A 15,361-nucleotide genomic window follows, 5' to 3' on the forward strand; every position below is an offset into this window, starting at 1 on the left:
ATTAGTACGTGTATTTAGAGCTCAAAGAGTATGGGTGAGGAGATGGGCCCAGGACTGGGGTTAGCATGTGCACATTCGAAGGATACTTAAAGGAGAAGGTGCTGGGGAAGGAGACTGAGAACTTGCCAAGCAGAGGGTCGGAAATCCAAGTTGTTCTGGAAGCTGAAAGAAGAGAGAGAGGAGGGATGGTCAATGTTGTCACACACAGCTGAGAAGCCAAGAAGGAAAGCGACTGAAAAATGCCCACTGGATTTAAAGACATGCCTGCTTTTGGTGTCCTCGATAAGAGTCATTTCAAGTGTGTGTTAGAAGTGGAGCCCAGTTAGAGGGGGGTGAAAATTGGATGTTGGGGAAATAGAAAGGGAGATGTTCATTTTCCAGTTTTCACATATTTTGTAGATATGATTAACTGAAGATAAAGGTCTCATTTAAGTGTGGGGGGAGGTGCAGCCATGGATCAATGACTTTTCCTTCCTGCAATCTGCTCTGCCTACAGCAGGTGTCAGAGAGGACTTGGGTTGGGCTGTAGCCACCTGAGGAACCTTGAACCCATTGTGTCTCCTTCATGGATCTCCTTTATGGGTTTGCACACCTGAAAAATCTAGACATCAATGACAGCTTTCCTGCTTAAGTCACAGGCCTGTTGAAATGGACAAGTGAGACATTGCTCCTGAAAGGGCTTTGTAACTTGTAAGAAAGATGTAAAAAACATATGCAGGTACAGTACTTACCACAAGTGACTGCGAGGAGAGCCAATTTGCTTGCCCTTGGATACTGACTGCCTTGTGCCCTAACAGATTCCTGAACCATGTCGGTTTCTTTTTTCCACTGATAATGATGCTGACTTGGATGGTGTCTGTGGCCAGCATGGTACGAAAGCTGGTTTATGAGCGGGAGATCCAGCTAGAAGAGGTAAGTGGCCTAAACCTTGCTTGGGGACACGGAGGGGCAGGTGGGGGACTTTGGAAATGAATCCTAACCTTTAACTGACTTGGGTCTCTCTGCGTGGCCTTGCCTCTCCTTTCCTGGGGTTCCCGTGTCTACCTGAGTCCCTGTCCCAGAAAATGATTTTATGCTGAAGTCTGAATTGCTGTGAGAGTTTAGCAGATATTTCCTTTTGAGATGAAAGAAAACCAAATAGTCACATGAGCTTGAAAGAATAAAAACTATGTTGCTCATTCAGCAGTTTCCATAAAACCGAGAAAAATGTAACAGCAGAATTCCATCTTAATTTATGGTTGGAACTATTTATGTAAAGCCTGCTGTTTTTGTCCTGATATTGTTAAAACTTGTGACTATCAGAAGTGCTTTTAAGAATGAAAGTTTGTCCAGGTATCTGGTGAAGACCCAACTCCCCCTCTCCTCCTGCAGAAGAGTGGAGCCGGGAGACAATGGTGCATAGCAGTTACTTGTTGAATACAGTTATTAAAATGAAGACATAGTGTGATCAAGTAAAATGTACTTCTTATTCAATTTTACAAGCACTGCATAGAATTTCCATTATTGATTTGCATTTTATTTGTATATTTACAACCTATTTACTTGTGGATTTCTAGATTTCTTCCCCAGCTCAATTTAGCCCCTGAGCACAGGGACTGGAGACTGAGTGGTAGACTTGCTGGGTTCCTTATTACTAGGCTCTCCTACTACTGGGTTTCTTTGCTACTGGGCTCCCCACTGCTGGCTTCCCCTACTACTGTGCTCTCCACTACTGGGCTCCCCAGTACTGGACTCTCCTACCTCTAGGCTCCCCATTACTGGGCTTCTTTGTTGCTGGGCTCCCCATTACTGGGCTTACCTACTATTAGGCTACCCACTACTAGGCTCCTCAACTGCTGGGCTCCCCACTACTGTATGGCTCCCCACTGCTGGGATCCCCTAGTACTGTACTCCTTACTACTGGGCTCCCCATTACTGGGCTCCTCTATTACAGCTGGCCAAGTGGCAACCCAGAGTGGATGCTTCAGAAACAATTCTTCTTGTTTCATACATAATCATCCCCACATTCAAGAAATATCACCATGTTATATATGAGCAAATGGTAGGTTTAGTGGATGAATTAATTTTATTCTTATTACTTCAGACGGGATTATTTCGCAAAATGCATTTTAAAGCCTATGCAATGACCCTTCAAACTGAAGAACTTAAGGACCGGTATTTCCCTCCTCCATTTTTTTTCCCTTTCTTTATTAGATAAAACCAATGTAAACAAAATGAAAAAAAAATTAAAACAAAAACAACAAACCTGCAATAAACAAGGAAACACAAGAGATTACAGTTGACCAAGCCTGAGGTCCTACCCTTACCCACTGTGTTCTTATGAGCGAGATTGATTTAACATCTAGCCTCAGTTCCATCACCCCTAAATTGGTGAACGACTGCTGTGTAAGGTCCTCCTGAAAATCAAGTGCCAGGCTCCGGGAGGAAGTGGCCTTCCCAGTGACCTTCACAGGGCTGAATTTGCACACCACACTGGTTTGTGTTCCCAGTGGGGCACCTGCCCTTTCCCACCATCTCGTCTGTTCTCAAGTATCTGCTGCTGTGGTAACTCCAGGTTTTCCCTCTTTTGGCAGTACATGCGGATGATGGGGGTGCATCCAGCCATTCATTTCCTGGCCTGGTTCTTGGAGAACATGGCCATGTTGACCCTAAGCAGTGCCGCCCTGGCCTTCATTCTGAAAACAAGCGGCATCTTCTTGCACAGCAATGCCTTCATCATCTTCTTCTTTCTCCTGGATTTTGGGGTGTCGGTTGTCATGCTGAGTTTCCTCTTGAGTGCATTCTTCAGCCAAGCCAATACAGCGGCCCTTTGTACCAGCCTGGTATATATGATCAGCTTTCTGCCCTATATAGTTCTGTTGGTGCTGCATAACCAATTAAGTTTTGTCATTCAGACATTTCTGGTAAGTGAGTTGTTTTGTAAAAATGCAAAATAAAACAAAGCTGCTATCCACCCAACAATGCAAAACCATCACCTTCAACTCTTCAGTTTATTATGTTCACATCTGCATAGACTTTCCGATATCTACTTTCTTTCTTCTACCTGGAGATGCAGACCTTGCAGTGGTCGTTCACTGGGATTGCAGTGGCTTTGCTGGGTGGCAGCCCATTAAGAATTGACATTTTCATATAATGGGAACTCTTGCCAGATTGAGAAATTAATGGCATCCTTAAGGAAGCATATAACCTTAGTTTCTTTTTGTTTCATACATAGAAAGAAATACAGTTGTGAAGCTATTTTAGAAGTAAAAAATAAGCATTTTTCTTGAAGCATGGTGAATTACGTCACGTTAAGTGAAAAGATCTTTCTGTGAGCAATGTCAGAGTCACTCATCCATTTAGAATGTACCTCCTGAAAAAGTATTAGAATACTTTCAAGTCTGTAATATAAAATATGTAGACGATAGAAATGAATTCATTCTCTTATGACTCTTGCCTGGCAAGTGCAGTGCCTGACACATAGTAGAAGCTCAGTTGGTGGGGAAGAGATGAGCACATCACTATCACATCGGTCTCTTTCACAGAGCCAGCATTACAGCCGTAATTATGTGCATTATGCTCAAGGCTTTACTTTCTCCATCTGGTCAGGTGACTTCCTCAAGTTGCAGTCTGTTGAGAGGTATGGCTGGGGTCACTAACAGGGACTCCCGGGTGATGTCAAGGAGAATTAGAATCACAGGGCTGCTATGGGGTATTTAAAGCCCCTTAAAAGTCCTTTCATCCAGCACAGAACCCATGACAGCCCCAGCATATCAGCCAGTCACAGGGAATGGTCACCTCTGCTCATTTAGAGCCTTTGAGAAAAATATTTCTGTGAAAGTCACATTATTTATCTCCAACTTCAGTAAACCATGCAATGCTCTCTGGTTCCTGCCAGCCACATACAGACAACGTAGGTGTGTGCATAATGAAAAGTGGTTATATTCAGTCGGTATTTTGCCCATTGATGTTCATTGGTTTTGATTAGCTATATCATACCTGTAATAATAACTCTTAACCGATAATTTTGTGTTCATGTTAATTAGGTGTTTTCAGACTAATTAACACAAGTGGGACCATTTAGTTTCCTTCCCTCACATACTCTCCTTATATATGTGCAAATGGAATCATTGATGATCTGACCTGAATTTCAAATTCTGTTATTTTTGCTTTTCCTTCATTCTTTATATTTGAGGGTTTATGCATACAAAATTTGATTTCCTTTTTACATATTCAAATGTTTTCTAGCAAATAATATAAATCTAACTCTGTTGCATTGTATTTTTAAATGGAAGATACTTTTACAATGGGCATATTTTCTTCTTTCCCCCAACATAGGACTTCTCCACTGGAGATAAAGTAACACTTTCCTTCAGTACACTCTCTTTCTCGTGTGGGATGGTGTATATATTCCATCAGTCTGCCTGCAGTGTGCTCCAGGGCATTCACTTAATAATAAAAAACAGTAAATTGTTCTACTCCATTTTCTACTGTTTTGTGTTACACATTTCTTTGTACAGTGCATTGGATTTATGACACTTGGAGCATTGCAAGAAAGAGAAATAATTCCTTTTAACATTAAAAACTAGCTTGTTATCGCACTTTTCAGAGTGGGCTGACATTCTGCTAAGTCTTTCAGGTTCAGATATTTAAATCACTGCCTGGAGCAATGGTTTGGCATTGTCAGAATTGGAAGACATCTAGGCTTCTCTTTTTGAATTTACTGCTCTGGATTTTCCGTGGTCCCAATCAAACACTAATGTGATGTTTTTCCCCTCACTCCATCCATGTGTGGGCAGTGCTTGCTCTCAACAACCGCCTTTGGACAAGGAGTATTTTTTATTACATTCCTGGAAGGACAAGAGGCAGGTAAGAGGATACATTTTTAAAAAGTGACTCTCAATGATTCAGATTTTTGAAAATTCATAGTTGTCTTGCAAGTGATACAGTAGAAAGTCTTCCTTACAAAGTGGAACATTTGGCATGAGATCCTGATGTTTGGTTTCTCTGAAGTAAACACCTCCACCATCTAGTTGCCCCGGTTCTGAGAACAATGAAAAAAATCATGGCATCTGTTGCTTCAGACACTGTCCAGGTCAGCCACCCAGCCAATGCTTGGGTCTTGCCTATACCACCTCTGATGTGTGGGGAGATAAGTGACCTTCCAAATTCTTCCGAGAATGGGGTGCACACACGCATCTGTTAGAATGTTATTGAACTGGGATCTGTCTTCCTGGGATTCTTTACCCATTTTTCTGGTTCCCTCTTTCTAATGATAGCTGTCCACATATTTGCCAGCTCTTACCTTTACCGCCAGATTTTCCGGATCCTTTCTGACAATCAAGATCCAGAAATAGGTCTAACCAGCATAGAATAGAGAACAATTATCTCCTCTATTTTAAAATATATTTTATCTCTATTAATGCAGCCTGAAATGATTTTTAAAAAATTCGTTGGCAGCATTTTTCACTTATAGTGAGATTTTGGCAACTAAAATTCTAAACCAAACCAGACATATATTTCTTAGATGTTTATATGGCTTGTGGGGGGGGGGGGGTGTTTTTATAAGGACGTACAGGCAAAACACACCCCTAAGTAAAACTTAGTCTGTTTTAGCAAAACATGTTAACATGTCCTTTAACAAGTGAGTAATCCTGAATTTCTCCTGTATTCTTCAAACTGATCTTTAAAGTACATCAAATAAAGAAGATATAGAAGAAAATGGTGAAAATATTTGAATATTTTGGTTTCAAATTCTAGGTATACAGTGATTAAAACATGTATTTTATTTTGGAAAATTTAAAAAGGGGAATACTTTTCTTAAACAAATTATATTTTAATGCAGCCATAAGTTAGAAACATATTATAAGAAAATAATGATACTTTCCCAACCCAGCTTTTTTTTTCCAGCCCAAGAATATATTTTATTTATGTGTTTTCTAATAGCACAGAGAATTACACAATTTAGAGTTTGGGTTCTCAAGGACTCTTTGTTACCGTTTTCCTTTTTTTTTTAAACATGCTTATTTTTCTAAATTGGAAAATTTTTAAATTGCATAAATAAAACTAGATATAAGTAAAGTGACCTTTAAAAAATTTTAAATGTTAGATATTAAAACTTTGTTAATGGTCACCCCACCTGATAAGATTGAAGTAGATGTAAGTTTACACAAGCTAACATTTCATTTGGAGGGTTATGGCCAGTGGTGCTGACCTTCCTTTTGTTTTTGCTGCATTCAGCTTTACTTGAGCTTCCAGAGTGAATGAATTCATCTTACCAAAATCTACAGTAAAAGAGGATGTGCAGCTCTAACTGTGACCTTTTCCTTCCTGCCAGGGATTCAGTGGAGTAATATGTACCAGGCTCTGGAACAAGGGGGCATGACATTTGGCTGGGTTTGCTGGATGATTCTGTTTGATTCAAGCCTTTATTTTTTCTGTGGATGGTACTTCGGAAACTTAATTCCTGGTAAGAATTCTGCACTTCGTTGGATAACAAAATAAACCATAAAAACAGTTTGAACCAACAATTATGCATGTAAGAAGAATTATGTATTCTTTTAGGAAGGTACTGGAAGGGGAAATATTAGGACATATTTTAAAAAGAGCTGTGCATTTTTGAGAAAAACATGGTGCTTCTGCATCCCGAGTGAAAGGTCAAAGGCCATATGATGGGTTAGGCAGGTTGGAATGTGAGATGAAAAACTACGAAGCCCACCAAGCAGCCCCCCAAAAAGTGGGCACCTGTCAACTACCCAGCAAAGATTTTGGTTCCCAGGATCGTGTCTTTGAGGAAGGTAGGCATGAAGGGGAGAGGATGGGAGAATCTGGGGGTTCATGGTGCTGGTGGTCACAAAGAGGTAAGGCCAGGGGTTCAGGGTCAGACTCAGGCAGAGAGTCAGGCAGCGCAGAAGCAAAGGGACCAAGCTGTCAGCCAGCAGCAGGCCAGCAGGTGTTAGAACCTGAAGGGGAGCCACATGTGGGCAACTGGACTGGGTAGGCTGGGGTCTGGGGCCACTTCCAAACCTGAGTTGTCAGGGGTATCATGGGCATGGGGTTTCTGCAGACGTGGCACACCTTTTCTCTGGTGGAGCAGGCATACACTAGAGCCTGGGGAATGAATACAGCAATTTCAGTGAGGGCCACCAAGGGTGGTGGATTTTCCCTGCTGTGTTAGGAGGGAAAGAGGCATGAATACGTCTACATTTTTGGTTCAGACCAAAAAGAGACAAAATGTCACTTTAAAAATTTTTTATTTTATCTTATTTTTAGAAATAGCATTTTGATGATATTGTATTTTCTTGCTGAAATTACTTATGACTCTAGCTGTATACTTTTCAAAGCAACTGGCATCTGACCTTTAAAATTAAAAACTAAAAAGATTCTAATCGTGGGCAAATGAAAATGGAGAGATACAAAACAACAACAGCAACAGCAACGAAAAACAAACCCCAACCAGTTCCTTCTGTTTGTGAAACACATTCCAGACTTGGAGAGCACAAGCATCGCTTAAGGATAGGTAAACATATACATAATATAGATCATTGGAAAGATTATTTTACATAAAAATAGGAAAGTATGGCCTCTAAGAAGTAGAGAGAAGGCAAAAATGTAATATTATTTATTTTGGAAAAACTTAGATTGCATCATCTGGGTACTTTGAATAAAATTCAGGAAAAGGTGGATTCTAGGAGACAAGAGATTTTTAAAAGATGAGCTGAGAAGGCCAAGGTTTCAAGGGAACTGGATGAGGAGCAGTGGGATGTTGAAAGGAAGCTGAGGAATACCAGGAAGGGAAGTCCTATTCCGTGAGGAGCGGGATCGCGAGGAACAGAGGCACAACAGAACCGCCATTTGCCAAGGAGGAGAAAAACCTCGATTTGCAGGGTAAGCACTAACTCCATAACATCCAAAATTAATAAGAACCCATATCTAGATATAAACAGTGGATGTTTTAAACTCCAAGGACAGAGAAAAGAATCCTATAGGCACAAAGACCAGCAAAAAAAAGGCTGCCCTCGGCAATGTTGAGATGAAGATAAAACATGTCCAGGGACCCAGGATGATGTGATCTTCCCTCCATCATCAGCACCTGAGGCGTGAGGATCCAGGGCAATATTTTTATATATTATGGTAAAGCAAGGAACTCTGAATACTTAGCTGGGGTTTCCCCCCAATTTCTGCCATGGAATTCTATTCAGTTGACCAGAGTCCTGTAAAAGCAAATCCTTTTGCCAAGACTAGAGACAGAGAAGCAGGCTGAGTCAGGCCGGAGCAGAGCCGCTTCAGCAGGCCTTCTGGGCATTTTCAGTGAGGGGGCCCCTGGTCCAGCTCCAGCAGAGCAAGATCCAGGAAAAAGAAAAGTGGAGAGAGACAGAGAAAGACAGAGAAAGACAGTGACAGAGAGTAAGAGTCAGGGAGATAGAGACAGAGAGAGAGACAGAGAGAAAAAGACAGTGACAGAAAGAGGGAGATAGAGACAGAAAAAGACACAGAGAGATACACAGGGAGATGGAGAGAAAAAGAGAAAGAGACAGAGACAGAGAGATAGGTAGACAAAGGTAGACAGGAGACAGACAGACAGATAGGCAAAGACAGAAAGAGAGAGAGAAATAGAGAACAAAAGAAATAGAGAGACAAAGACAAAGGGCAGACAGAGACAGAAAGAGTCAGAAGAAGAGAGAACCGGTCAGAGAAAACTGTCGTGTTCCAGCTCTGTAGCTTTTGGAGCATGACTGAGTGACATTTGAATGAAATGGAGCAGTAGCTGTAGTTGGCAAGGGACGTGGGCTTTCAGGTGTGATCACTATTATTATAGTTATTATTATTTAAGATGGGTGGCCTAGCTGCTGTGTGCTGGAAAGGATGATCCAGTCTCTGTAAAAGCAAGAGGGAGGAGGACTGGGATGGCATCCCGAGTAGGTGACAAGAGGAGGGAGAGACAGTACACCCAGAGGGACACTAGTCCAGTGATGGAGAGCTGTCCTTCCTGACGGGTGCCGGGAAGGTGACTCCTGGTGGCATCTGTGGTCACACCGCAGCAGGAGGGTGTGCTTTGGGGTGATGGGGGCTGAGGCTGAGGACAGGCAGGCATTGTCTCTCATCTTCTGAGCTCAGGGTGGCCGTGGAGGTGCCCATGGTGGATGTGAAGTTTGACGTGGAGATGAAAACTATAGCCACAGAGAACACAAAACAAAACAAATCAGAGATATCGAAAAGAGGACACAAAACCATCACTACTTGTAGCTATTTTGAGAGAATCAACTGAAAAAATGGTGAACCAATCAGATGACTGATCACAGATAAACATACACAAAAATCAATGGCATTGCTGCATGTCAGCAATAGCGTGTGTAATGGGGAGGAAATTTCTTTTTTTTTTTTTTTTTTTTTTTTTTTTCTAGGCAGAACATAGTTGTTCATTTTATTAGTCTTGCAACTTTTTGAGAAGCTTAAATATTGTCAAATTGGTTTTATTTTTTTTTTTATTATTATTTTTTTAATAGTTGATTTCTTTTTTTTTTTTTTTAATTTATAAATTTTATTTTGTCGATATACATTGTAGCTGATTAATGCTCCCCATCACCAAAACCTCACTCCCTTCTCCCTCCCCCCCTCCCCCCCAACAATGTCCTTTCTGTTTGTTTGTTGTATCAACTTCAAATAATTGTGGTTGTTATATCTTCTTCCCCCCCCCCGGTTTGTGTGTGTATGTGTGTATGTGTGTGTGTGAATTTATATATTAATTTTTAGCTCCCACCAATAAGTGAGAACATGTGGTATTTCTCTTTCTGTGCCTGACTTGTTTCACTTAATATAATTCTCTCGAGGTCCATCCATGTTGTTGCAAATGGCAGTATTTCATTCATTTTTATAGCTGAGTAGTATTCCATTGTGTAGATGTACCACATTTTCCGTATCCACTCATCTGATGATGGGCATTTGGGCTGGTTCCAACTCTTGGCTATTGTAAAGAGTGCTGCGATGAACATTGGGGAACAGGTATACCTTCGACTTGATGATTTCCATTCCTCTGGGTATATTCCCAACAGTGGGATGGCTGGATCGTATGGTAGATCTATCTGCAATTGTTTAAGGAACCTCCATACCATTTTCCATAGAGGCTGCACCATTTTGCAGTCCCACCAACAATGTATGAGAGTTCCTTTTTCTCCACAGCCTCGCCAGCATTTATCGTTCATAGTCTTTTGGATTTTAGCCATCCTAACTGGGGTTAGATGGTATCTCAATGTGGTTTTGATTTGCATTTCCCGGATGCTGAGTGATGTTGAGCATTTTTTCATATGTCTGTTGGCCATTTGTATATCTTCCTTAGAGAAATGCCTACTTAGCTCTTTTGCCCATTTTTTAATTGGGTTGCTTGTTTTCTTCTTGTAAAGTTGTTTGAGTTCCTTATATATTCTGGATATTAATCCTTTGTCAGATGTATATTTTGCAAATATTTTCTCCCACTCTGTTGGTTGTCTTTTAACTCTTTTAATTGTTTCTTTTGCTGTGCAGAAGCTTTTTAGTTTGATATAATCCCATTTGTTTATTTTTCCTTTGGTTGCCCGTGCTTTTGGGGTCGTATTCATGAAGTCTGTGCCCAGTCCTATTTCCTGAAGTGTTTCCCCTATGTTTTCTTTAAGAAGTTTAATTGTCTCAGGGTGTATATTTAAATCCTTAATCCATTTTGAGTTGATTTTAGTATACGGTGAGAGGTATGGATCTAGTTTCATTCTCCTGCATATCGATATCCAGTTATCCCAGCACCACTTGCTGAAGAGGCAGTCCCTTCCCCAGTGAATAGGCTTGGTGCCTTTGTCAAAGATCAGATGGCAGTAAGTGGGTGGGTTGATTTCTGGATTCTCTATTCTATTCCATTGGTCAGTGTGTCTGTTTTTATGCCAGTACCATACTGTTTTGGTTATTATAGCTTTGTAGTATAGCTTAAAGTCAGGTAGTGTTATGCCTCCAGCTTTATTTTTTTTGCTGAGCATTGCTTTGGCTATTCGTGGTCTTTTATTGTTCCATATAAATGTCTGAATAGTTTTTTCCATTTCTGAGAAAAATGTCTTTGGAATTTTGATGGGGATTGCATTGAATTTGTATATCACTTTGGGTAGTATGGACATTTTCACTATGTTGATTCTTCCAATCCAAGAGCATGGAATATCTTTCCATCTTCTTGTATCCTCTCTAATTTCTCTCAGCAGTGGTTTGTAGTTCTCATTATAGAGATTTTTCACCTCCTTGGTTAACTCAATTCCTAAGTATTTTATTTTTTTGGTGGCTATTGTAAATGGGCAGGCTTTCTTGATTTCTCCTTCTTCATGTTCACTATTGGAGAAAAGAAATGCTACTGATTTATGTGTGTTGATTTTGTATCCTGCTACTGTGCTGAAATCATTTATCAATTCCAAGAGTTTTTTTGTAGAGGTTTTAGGCTGTTCGATATATAGGATCATGTCATCTGCAAACAGGGACAGTTTGACTTCATCTTTTCCAATCTGGATGCCCTTTATTTCCTTCTCTTCTCTGATTGCTCTGGCTAGTACTTCCAACACTATGTTGAATAGGAGTGGTGAGAGTGGGCATCCTTGTCTAGTTCCTGTTCTTAAAGGAAAAGCTTTCAGCTTTTCCCCATTCAGGATGATATTGGCAGTGGGTTTGGCATATATGGCTTTAATTATGTTGAGATACTTTCCCTCTATACCTAACTTATAGAGGGTCTTTGTCATGAATGAGTGCTGAACTTTATCAAATGCTTTTTCAGCATCTATAGAGATGATCATATGGTCCTTGTGTTTGAGTTTATTAATATGGTGTATCACATTTATTGATTTGCGTATGTTGAACCAACCTTGCATCCCTGGGATGAATCCCACTTGATCGTGATGAATAATTTTTCGTATGTGTTGCTGTATTCTGTTTGCTAGTATTTTAGTGAGGATTTTTGCATCTATATTCATCAAGGATATCGGCCTGTAGTTTTCTTTTTTGGTTATATCTTTACCTGGTTTTGGTATCAGGATGATGTTTGCTTCATAGAATGAGTTTGGGAGATTTGCGTCCGTTTCAATCTTTTGGAATAGTTTGTAAAGAATCGGTGTCAATTCCTCTTTGAATGTTTGGTAAAATTCTGCTGTGAATCCATCTGGTCCTGGGCTTTTCTTTGTTGGGAGCCTTCTGATAACAGCTTCAATCTCCTTTATTGTTATTGGTCTGTTCAAATTTTCTACGTCTTCACGGTTCAGTTTTGGGAGCTTGTGTGTGTCCAGAAATTTATCCATTTCCTCCAGATTTTCAAATTTGTTGGCGTATACTTGTTTATAGTAGTCTCGAATGATTCCTTGTATTTCAGATGAATCAGTTGTAATATCGCCTTTTTCATTTCTAATTTTTGTTATTTGAGTCTTCTCTCTTCTTTTTTTTGTTAGCCATGCTAATGGTTTGTCAATTTTATTTATCTTTTCAAAAAACCAACTTTTTGATTCGTTGATCTTTTGAATTGTTTTTTGGTTTTCAATTTCATTCAGTTCTGCTCTGATCTTAATGATTTCTTTCCGTCTGCTAACTTTAGGATTGGATTGTTCTTGTTTTTCTAGTTCTTTAAGGTGAAGTGTTAGGTTGTTCACTTGCCATCTTTCCATTCTTCTGAAGTGAGCATTTAATGCAATAAATTTTCCCCTCAATACTGCTTTTGCAGTATCCCACAGGTTTTGGTATGATGTATCATTGTTTTCATTAGTTTCAATAAACTTTTTGATTTCCTGCTTGATTTCTTCTTGGACCCATATGTCATTAAGTAGAATGCTGTTTAATTTCCATGTGTTTGTATAGTTTCCAGAGTTTTGTTTGTTATTAATTTCTAGTTTTAATCCATTGTGGTCTGAGAAGATACATGGGATAATTCCAATTTTTTTGAATTTATTGAGACTTGATTTGTGACCTAATATGTGATCTATCTTGGAGAATGATCCATGTGCTGATGAGAAGAATGAATATTCTGAGGTTGTTGGGTGGAATGTTCTGTAGATATCTGCCAATTCCAATTGGTCTAGAGTCTTGTTTAGATCTTGTGTTTCTCTACTGATTCTTTGCCTAGATGATCTGTCTAATATTGACAGTGGAGTGTTCAGGTCCCCTGCTATTATGGTATTAGTGTCTATTTCCTTCTTTAGGTCTAATAGAGTTTGTTTTATAAATCTGGCTGCTCCAACATTGGGTGCGTACATATTTATGATTGTTATGTCTTCTTGATGGATCAGTCCTTTTATCATTAAGTAGTGTCCCTCATTGTCTCTTTTTATGGTTTTTAGTTTAAAGTCTATTTTGTCAGATATAAGAATAGCCACTCCAGCTCGTTTTTCTTTTCTGTTTGCATGGTAAATCTTTTTCCATCCTTTCACTCTTAGTCTGTGTGAATCTTTATGGGTGAGGTGGGTCTCTTGTAGGCAGCATATAGTTGGGTCCTGCTTTTTGATCCAGTCAGCCAGTCTGTGTCTTTTAATTGGGGAATTTAAGCCTTTAACATTAAGAGTTGTTATTGAAAGGTGTTGATTTATTCTTAGCATTTTATTGGTTGTTTGGTTGTCTTAGGTGTCTTTTGTTCCTTGCTTTCTGATTTACTGTTTGCTTTCTTTGTTTGTTGGTTCCTTAGGTTGTAGATAGTGTTTTTGTTAGCTTGTTTTCTCTTCATGAATGCCATTTTTATTGTACTAGCGGGTTTAGATTTTTCTTAGGTTTTTATGGCAATGGTAGTTATTTTTCAGGAACCAAACCCAGTACTCCCTTGAGGATTTCTTGTAAGGGTGGTCTTGTGGTAGTGAACTCCCGCAGTTTTTGTTTGTCTGAGAAATATACTATTTGCCCCTCATTTCGGAAGGATAGCCTTGCAGGGTAGAGTATTCTTGGCTGGCAATCTTTGTCTTTTAGTATTTTGAAAATATCATCCCATTCCTTTCTAGCTTTTAGGGTTTGTGATGAAAAGTCTGATGTTAACCTGATTGGGGCTCCCTTATAGGTGATTTGACGCTTCTCTCTTGCAGCTTTTAAGATTCTCTCTTTGTCTCTGAGTTTTGCCAATTTGACTATGACATGTCTTGGAGAAGGCCTTTTTGGGTTGAATACGTTTGGAGATCGTTGAGCTTCCTGGATCTGAAGATCTGTGATTTTTCCTATACCTGGGAAGTTTTCTGCCACTATTTTGTTGAATATGTTTTCAATGGAATCTCCATTTTCCTCCCCTTCTGGAATACCCATGACTCGGATATTTGAACGCTTGAGGTTGTCTGATATCTCTCTCAGATTTTCTTCCATGTCCTTGATTCTTTTTTCTTTCTTTTTGTCTGCTTGTGTTATTTCAAACAGCCCATCTTCAAGTTCAGAGGTTCTCTCTTCAACTTCGACAAGCCTGCTGGTTAAACTCTCCGTTGTGTTTTTTATTTCGCTGAATAACTTCTTCAGTTCAGCAAGTTCTGCTACATTTTTTTTCAGGACATTGATTTCCTTGTATATTTCCTCTTTCAGATCCTGTATACTTTTCCTCATTTCATCATGATGTCTAGCTGAGTTTTCTTGTATCTCATTCAGTTTCTTTAGAATTATCACTCGAAATTCCTTGTCAGTTATTTCAAGGGCTTCTTGTTCTATAGGATCTAGAGTATGAGATTTATTAACTTTTGGTGGTGTACTTTCTTGATTTTTTGTATTTCTGGTGTCTTTTTTTTGGTGTTTATTCATTGTGGCAGGGGGTTTCACAGTCCACCGGTTTAAGACTAATGACTAACTAGGATGTTGCTGTTGTTGCCAATTTGGTATGGCTCCCGCCGTGACTGCTCAGTTGGCCTCTAGTGTCTTGTGTGTGTGGTTGCCTCGGGTCTTGGGCTTCTCCGGGGATCCACCTTTCTGGTCAGCTTGTACTCTGCTGGGCTGGTGGATCACGTACCACAGGGTGTGTGATCTCTGTTGAGCTTTCACTTTCTGTACAGGACTTCTCCCCGTTCCGTGTGCTCTGGCCCAGGCTGTTAGATCGTGCAGTGGCGACCCCACCGGGTGTGTGGTTTCTGTCGAGTCTCCGCCTCCCTGGCCGCACGTCTCCCCCCTCTGTGCACACTGTGCTGGGTTGGGGCGTGTCTTCTGCACCCCTCGTCTATCAGCTGGGCCTTCAAGACCCTGCTCAGCACCGCCTCGCCCAGGAAGTCTACCAGGTTTCTGCTAGGCACAGACGACAGGTCTCTCTGGGTGCCTTTGTAACACTGTGTAGATCTTTCTCGGGTCTTGTTCACCTTTGTATCCCCCCGGTATAAACCGAGTCTAGTGCCCGCCTGCAGCCTGCTCTCCGGCAGGTTCAAGCGGACCTGGGAACTCTCCTACCACA

General features: G+C 40.4%; 1 protein-coding gene across 1 annotated transcript in view; it reads left to right on the forward strand.

Moving 5' to 3' along the window:
* ABCA13 (ATP binding cassette subfamily A member 13) overlaps positions 1-15,361 on the forward strand; it is a 446,769-nt gene that overhangs the window by 181,019 nt on the left and 250,389 nt on the right. Inside the window, exons 32-35 of the mRNA XM_063086601.1 lie at positions 798-912; positions 2,574-2,903; positions 4,779-4,848; positions 6,317-6,448. Coding sequence (XP_062942671.1) covers positions 798-912; positions 2,574-2,903; positions 4,779-4,848; positions 6,317-6,448 — 647 coding nt within the window. The remainder of the gene's footprint in view (positions 1-797; positions 913-2,573; positions 2,904-4,778; positions 4,849-6,316; positions 6,449-15,361) is intronic.

The sequence above is a fragment of the Cynocephalus volans genome, chromosome 2 (genome assembly GCF_027409185.1).
Source record: "Cynocephalus volans isolate mCynVol1 chromosome 2, mCynVol1.pri, whole genome shotgun sequence".
Taxonomy (NCBI): domain Eukaryota; kingdom Metazoa; phylum Chordata; class Mammalia; order Dermoptera; family Cynocephalidae; genus Cynocephalus; species Cynocephalus volans.